The sequence below is a fragment of the Austrofundulus limnaeus genome, unplaced genomic scaffold (genome assembly GCF_001266775.1).
Source record: "Austrofundulus limnaeus strain Quisiro unplaced genomic scaffold, Austrofundulus_limnaeus-1.0 Scaffold681, whole genome shotgun sequence".
Classification (NCBI taxonomy): Eukaryota; Metazoa; Chordata; class Actinopteri; order Cyprinodontiformes; family Rivulidae; genus Austrofundulus; species Austrofundulus limnaeus.
In genome coordinates, this window is record NW_013953083.1 from 103,243 (window position 1) to 111,561 (window position 8,319).

Genomic DNA, 8,319 nt, shown 5'->3' on the forward strand with positions numbered 1-8,319 from the left:
AAGGTACACACACTACGTCAAAGGTATACACACTACGTCAAAGGTACACACACTACATCAAAGGTACACACTATGTCAAAGGTATACATACACAACGTTAAAGGTACACACACTACGTTAAATGTACACACACTACATCAAAGGTACACACACTACATCAAAGGTACACACACTACGTCAAAGGTACACACACTACGTCAAAGGTACACACAATGTTAAAGGTACACACACTATGTTAAAGGTACGTACACTCTGTTAAAGGTACACACACTATGTCAAAGGTCTACACACACACTACGTCAAAGGTCTACACACACACTACGTCAAAGGTCTACACACACACACACCCCTGCTGGAGGTGACATTCACTTCAAACACGTCTCATGATGGTTCTGACCCGGTTCTGTTCTACAGATCAGTACTTCAGAGGAGACGGGCTGACCCTGAACCAGAGGTTCTCTGCTCCACAGAAAGGCTTCTCTGAGGAGGAGCTGACCCTGAACCAGAGGTTCAGTTCTAGCAGGTGGGTCACATGACGGCACGGGTGGTCTCTGTGGTTCTGGTTCTGATTCTGTTATCCTGCAGAGGCTTCAGTTTAAACTCAGACTCTCTTCTTGACGACGATGATGATGATGATGAGCCGCTCTTCTCCAGGCTGGATGGCATGCAGGTGAGAACAAACACAAACAAACGTGTTCAGAACCGTCTGGGCTCAGCCCGTTACTCTAACCGGACCTCTCGGTACCACAGAACAAGCAGCCGTCACGAGGCCCAGGAGACCTGAGGCACGACCTGGACAGGAGGCGGCAGGAGAAACTGGAGGCTGTCAAAGTCACCATCGCAGGAAGCGGCTCGATTCAGCAGCGCTCGCACAGCGCCGTCAGGTGAGACCGGACCTACTTCCTGTTTGTTCATGTCTGTAAACAAACCTGACTTCCTGTTTGTTCATGTCTGTAAACAAACCTGACTTCCTGTTTGTTTATGTCTGTAAACAAACCTGACTTCCTGTTTGTTCATGTCTGTAAACAAACCTGACTTCCTGTTTGTTTATGTCTGTAAACAAACCTGACTTCCTGTTCATTCATGTCTGTAAACAAACCTGACTTCCTGTTTGTTCATGTCTGTAAACAAACCTGACTTCCTGTTTGTTCATGTCTGTAAACAAACCTGACTTCCTGTTTGTTCATGTCTGTAAACAAACCTGACTTCCTGTTTGTTTGTGTCTGTGGTCGTAAACAAACCTGACTTCCTGTTTGTTTGTGTCTGTGGTCGTAAACAAACCTGACTTCCTGTTTGTGTCTGTGATTGTAAACAAACCTGACTTCCTGTTTGTTTGTGTCTGTGGTCGTAAACAAACCTGACTTTCTGTTTGTTCATGGCTGTAAACAAACCTGACTTCCTGTTCATTCATGTTTGTAAACAAACCTGACTTCCTGTTTGTTTGTGTCTGTAAACAAACCTGACTTCCTGTTTGTGTCTGTGGTCGTAAACAAACCCGACTTCCTGTTTGTTCATGTTTGTAAACAAACCTGACTTCCTGTTTGTGTCTGTGATTGTAAACAAACCTGACTTCCTGTTTGTTTGTGTCTGTGGTCGTAAACAAACCTGACTTCCTGTTTGTTCATGTCTGTAAACAAACCTGACTTCCTGTTTGTGTCTGTGGTCGTAAACAAACCTGACTTCCTGTTTGTTCATGGCTGTAAACAAACCTGACTTCCTGTTTGTTCATGTCTGTAAACAAACCTGACTTCCTGTTTGTGTCTGTGGTCGTAAACAAACCTGACTTCCTGTTTGTTCATGGCTGTAAACAAACCTGACTTCCTGTTTGTTCATGTCTGTAAACAAACCTGACTTCCTGTTTGTGTCTGTGGTCGTAAACAAATCTGACTTCCTGTTTGTTCATGGCTGTAAACAAACCTGACCACCAAAATAAATCAATGAAATCACAACTTATCTGGAGTTAAAAATGAACTTTAAACTTTTATTTTAACGGTTCAACTTTTAAAAGGATTAAAGTTCTTGTTTATTCTAAAAGTAGCAGCTGGGAAAGAAACCAACAAATAAAACTTTATTTATAAAACCTGAGTCCTGACCCGTTGTGTTCCAGAGAGCCGGACCTGACGGAACACGAGGGGTTCTGGAGCGGAGAGCAGAACCGGAGGAGAGAGGGAAACATGGTGAGTCTCTGGGTGCAGACTAAACGCTGGAGTCTCTGGGTGCAGAATAAACGCTGGAATCAGAAACACTTTATTTCATTTTATCCTTCCTCCTCCAGGGACCAAGAAGAGCTTCTAACAGACCCAACCCGGGTCAGAACCGCTGGAACCAGAGACAGAACCCTGCAGGTGATGTGAAACCTGCTCCAGTATCACGTTGTTGCAGCTCAGAGGATAAAAGAATCTGAGCTGAAATGTTTAGTTTTATCTGAAAGAATGGATTTCAAGTCAAATCTTAAGTTTGATCTTTAACCTGTTTTTATTTCAGGTCCCAGCTGGTGACGGACCAGAAGTTTATTTTAAACCATCCAGAACCAGAACTTTTCAATTCTCCTTTTCCTCTGCTCCTCTTAGAGAAAATTATTCTGCAGTTTGAACTTTTTCTTTAACAGTTTTATTAAAGATGAAATGTAAAACTTGTTTTTGTTCTGGTTTAAATTAAAACTTCTTCAGCTTCAAACAAAAGTTTCATTTGGTTCCTCGGTCTCACAGAASAGGAGGAGGCGGTCCGCTGGAGTTAGGGTCTTTATTGGAAACATCAGAACATTTATTTATTCAGAGTCAGGGGTGGGACAGAGCAGAGGGTCCTGATCTGAAATAAGATCTTTACACAAATTCTGACTTTATTTTAAAAACATGAGTCAAGGACCTGATCCAGGACAGAAAATCAGTTTTTACAGACGGTCGCCTCGTTTCTCCAGTTTAATGTCAGAAAAACAAAGTTTGTCTCTGAATAAAAACAGCTTTTAAACTGTCTTCAGCTCCGACAAAAAACAAGTTTTATTCTGATTCTAAATCCCACAGAGGGAAATTAATATAAATACTTGTTTTAAAATGAGGTGGTGATATTCTGCAGCTGAATCTACAAAATAAAACAAATCAGTGAATGAAATGAAAAAAAAAAAAGTTAGAATATTTTCTGATGGAGTTTAAACAGCTTAAAACTGAGAAAACCAACAGGAAGAGTAAACAAACAATAATAAACTGAGTTTTAATAAAATAATGTGCAGAATCGTCCCAAAACCTCCCCGATCGGAGCGTCTGTAGTAAAATCCAGCCTTCAGTCGCAGCGTTAGATCTGAAAGGGAAATTAAGTGATTTTAACTGAGTTTACTGTGAAATTATCTGATAATTAAAGAAGAATTTAATCCTTTAAACGTTTCTATAAAAACCAAAACATTTAGACATCGATGTTTTTAACGTTTCAGCAGGTTGATATAAAAAACTCACGTCATCGATGTCCTCGTCGTCGTCCCCGATGTCGTCGAACTGGATCTCATCGTCGTCTCCGGGTCCAAACGTGTCCGTCTCGTTGATTTTAGCTGCGAGGAAAACAAACGATTTCATAAAGAAAGACGGACAAAAAAATAAAACTCGTCTGTGACATTTAAAAATAAGAGTCTACAGAGAACAGGTGGATAAAACACCTAATATTCTGATTTTATACAGTAAATCATGTAAAACAATATGTTCATAGTTTTACTGATACGTTATTAAACAGATTTTAAAGAACTGAATTATTTTACTTTTATCAGTAATAAATCTGCTGGTAAAAACCTGTATCTGCACCTTTTCCTGGAACTTTTATTTTGTAGTTTAACAGGAASTGGTTTTCTGAGCTGAGGGGTTAAATGTGTCCAGACTCACCGTGTTCTGGCAGCTCCCCGTAAGCCTTCAAACTGCGAGCCTCGTCTGCGTTGTACTTCAGGATGACGTCGGCTTTGTTGTCCTGAAACACGTCAGGAAATAAAAATGAAGACGTGAAGGAGATTAAATCTAAACTCTGAATATAAATACAGTTATTAACAGGAAGTTTGATGATTAAACTCAAATATTTAAAGTTTGACGTTTTTATTATAACTGATAAAATCTGTTGAAGAAGCTCCGTCAGAACTGATGGTTCTGAAACAGGTGGAGGTGATCACTTTAACTCAAGTATCAAGAACTATAATCTGGATTAGACGGTCAAAGCCTTCACAATAAAAGCTGTAAATAACAGAAACAGTCTGTTATAAACCTGATCCAGGTCTGACGTGGTCTCATCTGACCCTGTTAAAACCCCAGATCTGAACCCACCTGGTAGTCCCTCAGCCCCACCAGGATGATGTCGGACGTGTTGATCCAGACCTGCAGGAAAACAAAAACACAGTTCACCCGAGTCGCTGTGACCTCTGTGACCTCCACAGTGAAGTGGGCGGAGCCAGGCCAGGCTGTGACCTCTGTGACCTCCACAGTGAAGTGGGCGGAGCCTGTCCAGGTGAAAAGAGCCTCTACCTTTTTCCGGAGCTTTCCTCTGATGTGGCAGAGCCTCTTAGTCCCATCGAAGCACATGGCCTCCAGGCGCCCGTTCCCCAACATCTTGATCACCTGAGCGTATTCTGAAACACACCTGGAGTTCAGCTCAGCGAGTAAACAAACAAACAAACAAACAACCTGCTGACATTTTAATAAGTTCTGATAAACATTTAGACACAAACTGAGTCATCGTCTGTAAAACAAAGTTTAAAATGTAATAAATGAAACGTGTCTGTTAGCAAAATATCTCCTGAACCAGCTGAGGGATTTTAATAAAACCCAGGAGGTAAAACTGGACCAGGTCTGAGGTGATGTGTAGAACCAGGACCAGGTCTGAGGTGATGTGTAGGACCAGGACCAGGACTCACCCTGCCCGTCCTCTTTGAACACCAGCTCTCTCTTCTCAGACTCATTCTCGTTCTTTCCACGTCTCCGGTTCTTACCTCCTTTACCTGTGAACACAGACCAACATGACTGTCAAAAACTGGTCCTGAAGACACCCGGATCCAAACTGAAACCAAACCTTTCAAAATAAAACAACTAAACCTGAACTTTCTGCTTCACATGACTGATAATAAAACAAAACTTCCTGTTGTTCTTTAGCCTGTTTAAATAATAAAAAGTGACTCCAGACTTAATAAATAAGGTTTATCAGCTGACAGGATCTGGATCAGAACTTTTACAGACTAACTTATAGAGACTCTTTAATTTAATCATGTTAAATAAATAATCAGCTAATATGTAGCAACATGAGGCTAACTAGCATTCAATTTAACAGTACATTAATTAGCTCATTTAAACCTCTCTAACAAGCTAAAATAAAGCATTTAAACCGGTTTAATAAATAAAACCCGGGTTACTGAGTGATTTTAAATAAAAACAGGAGCAGATGTGAGTGAGGCCGGCTCAGGGTGGGGTTTAACGCAGTTAGCTAACAGTTAGCAGCAGGTGAAGGTTCACCAGCCTCATCAGATCTAAACCAACTCCATTAATCCTGAAGTTCGGTTAGGTTTTCACACACAAACCGGTGTGAAACCAGATTAGAAACTACGCGGCTGCTAACCAGCGTTAGCCAGCCCGGGTCACGTTTTCACCGCGGCGGGTTAAAACCACCGAGCGACGTGTTTCACCGTCAAAACACGTCGTTGTTCGGACCTCCTACCTTTATTTTTGGGCATATTCTTTCACTCCTCGGCCGCGTGGAACCCGCTCCGCTGAAGAGTTCTGTGAAAACTGTTTACAGGAGTCAGAAAAAGCTGAAATCAACACGAACTGTGGCGATAAAGCAGCTAATCAGCGCTGAAGCTGTCTGTCGAGCTGCGCATGCGCGGAGGAAGGAATTCAAAACGTCCGAGCTTTATTGGAATGGTTATTGTTACAAACACAAAGGTTTTGTAGTCGAAGTTATGGAGCTCCGAAAACGCCAGAAAAATAAATATGTTTTTAAATTCTATATTTTTTATTTTCTATTTTTTATTATATTTTTAAAGGTTTTATTTCAATTAAAATATGCACACATGCACAAGGGCGTAACTTTAGATCTATCATTGCTTCATGCTTTTTCCCTACATATTACAATAATGAAAACCATTACGTTTGCTGCTATGAAAGAAGTGATTTCCATTTTTCTTTCAGTGCTCACACCTCTGATGGAGAGTCAGACAGGTTTATATTGTTTCTTGTGTAAAATTATTATTTTAGTATTATGTGTATTTTTCTGTAGGAAGTGCTTCAAGCTGTTTTATGCTGAAATATCAGCGAATGTGTAGGCATCGCAATATTTTGTTTATTAGTATTGCATAGTTTTGTATTAGTATTTTTTCACGTGTGGTTTTTATATTTGTCTGAATGTTCAAAATGCCTTTTATTTCTCTTTTGCACTGTTTTCATGTTCAAAACTCATGTTTCAAGTGAAATATCAAAAGTTCATGTAGAATATCAATGTRATTTGAGAATGGACTGTTATTGGGCCAAATTCCACCTGTGTTTATAATTATCGTTTGCTCAGCATTTTGTACACCCAGTGTCCTAGACTCAAGAAATTACAGGTAAATATTCTAAACATGTACAGTGAGTTTTGCGACAAAAATTATGTATTGTGGAAGCTAACTGATGTGAAGGATTATTTTTATTTGTATGCATAAACATTGTTAATCAGGGACTACAGCTAAAAACAGGTTATAAACTTCTTTTTTTGCTGCTAATTAACTATTATTTTTAAWTGCTGTCACTCAAGTCTGTGACTACACAGATCACAAAGTCTGAACATTAATAACCCTCAGGAGGGAGGGCAGAGATGAATTTGCATGTGGGTTCAGACAGTTTTAAAAGCTTGAACTTTAGTATCAGTTTGAACTTTTCCAATAAAAAATAAATAAATTCATCTGGTTGTTTCTGTAAACAAAAAACTTTCAACACGTCAGACAGAAACGACACGTTTTCATTTGATTCTTGTATTTTATTATTTTCCAATAAAAAGTCCAACTCTGCAGGTAAAAAACAGAGCTGTGGAGGCAGCAGCAGCGCTGAACACGTCTCTGACAGGATCTGATGACGAGGAGGAAGAACAAAGATGGAGAGAAAAGAAAAGAGGAATCTGCTCCTCTGTTCAGAATCACAGAAGAAAAGTCTGTTTTTTTAAATCCCAGAGCTGTTTGCAGACAGACGGTCCAAAACAAATAAAATATCAACAAATATATTCAAAAACTATATAAAAAACATAAAATCTGAAATTTATCCCTTTGAGCYGACAGACATCAGACTTCTGAGATCACGTCTGGTTTTATTTTTTTAACTTCTATGGAAGCCCAACACTGCCAAAAACAAAAAAAAACAAAATGGAGTCAAATTTTACATCATAATTTAGACGTTTAAAAAAACAAAACAAAATTTGCTAAAACAAGCCTCCATCTGCTCAAATACTGTTGGATTTTCACACTAAAACATTTTTTAATAAAAATGTCATTTTTTGCAGCAGAAGCTGAAACATGCAGATTATTTTCTCTGATAAAAGAGGCAAACCTGCAGATTTTATATCAAGCTTTGAGCTCAGATTACATGAATTTACTTATTATTTTGATGTAAAATCAAAAAGTTTAATCTTCAAATTAAAGGTGATTTTTTTTTGCTGTTTTTATGTTTTTGCATAAATTAATTTACATGATTATTTTTCATGCAACATAAATGAGTCAAACAGCTGAAATCAGCTGAATGAACCGTTAATTTCTCCATCAGCTGCAGCTGATTTCAGACAGATGTGCAGCCGAAGCAGCAGCTGGAATGTTTCTCAGGTTTTAAAGGGATCTGGACAGAAAACGAGGAAGAGTTTGATTCAAAAACAAAAACAACTTTTTMAATTTAAGACTAAAGCAGGAAAACAAACATCTGAAGGAGCTCCTGATGTTTTCGGCTGACAGTTCGGCTCGTGTTCTTCTCACCTGCCTGACTTTAAAAAAACCTTGATTCATTCTTAGAAACCTGAGTTTTTGTTTTTGTTTTTTCCCTGGTTCTGCTGCGGCGGTCGGGTCGGGTCGACAGAACGGATCAGAGGCTGAAATCTGAGCTCAGGAGTTCGGTGCTTTTTTAGGACGTAAATTTTTTTTCTTTTTTTTAATGGAGAAAAAAGAAACCATCTGAGAGTTAAACTGAAGTTTAAATTTGAATTTAAAATCAAAGTCTTTTATTCTGAAAATAATTTTTTAATCAAAGCAGATTAAGTTTCTGTTCAGCTCATGAAATGATTTAAATTTTTATTAAAGCTGAAACAAAATTAATAAAATTAGTAATATTAGCTGAACAAATGGACAAC

General features: G+C 38.9%; 2 protein-coding genes across 3 annotated transcripts in view; one reads left to right on the forward strand and one right to left on the reverse strand.

Annotated features, from left to right (window-relative positions):
* The window catches only part of zgc:112982 (BCLAF1 and THRAP3 family member 3), a 10,014-nt gene extending 7,378 nt beyond the window's left edge, over positions 1-2,636 (forward strand). The window contains exons 6-11 of the mRNA XM_014027762.1: positions 415-523; positions 586-670; positions 751-884; positions 2,108-2,177; positions 2,276-2,345; positions 2,485-2,636. Coding sequence (XP_013883216.1) covers positions 415-523; positions 586-670; positions 751-884; positions 2,108-2,177; positions 2,276-2,345; positions 2,485-2,498 — 482 coding nt within the window. The 3' untranslated portion in view covers positions 2,499-2,636. The remainder of the gene's footprint in view (positions 1-414; positions 524-585; positions 671-750; positions 885-2,107; positions 2,178-2,275; positions 2,346-2,484) is intronic.
* A 92-nt stretch (positions 2,637-2,728) lies between these two features.
* eif1axb (eukaryotic translation initiation factor 1A X-linked b) lies at positions 2,729-5,844 on the reverse strand. 2 transcript variants are annotated; one of them, XM_014027767.1, is made up of 7 exons: positions 5,674-5,844; positions 4,880-4,963; positions 4,443-4,594; positions 4,293-4,394; positions 3,864-3,945; positions 3,447-3,538; positions 2,729-3,294 (listed from the first exon to the last, which is right to left on the reverse strand). In XM_014027767.1, the coding sequence occupies exons 1-7, from the start codon at positions 5,687-5,689 to the stop codon at positions 3,289-3,291; spliced, it is 534 nt and encodes a 177-aa protein (XP_013883221.1). In that variant the 5' UTR covers positions 5,690-5,844; the 3' UTR covers positions 2,729-3,288. The 2 variants fall into 2 exon arrangements, with proteins under 2 accessions (XP_013883221.1, XP_013883222.1); XM_014027768.1 differs by having other exon boundaries at positions 4,293-4,343; positions 4,491-4,594; positions 5,674-5,841.
* Between the last annotated feature and the right edge of the window lie 2,475 nt (positions 5,845-8,319).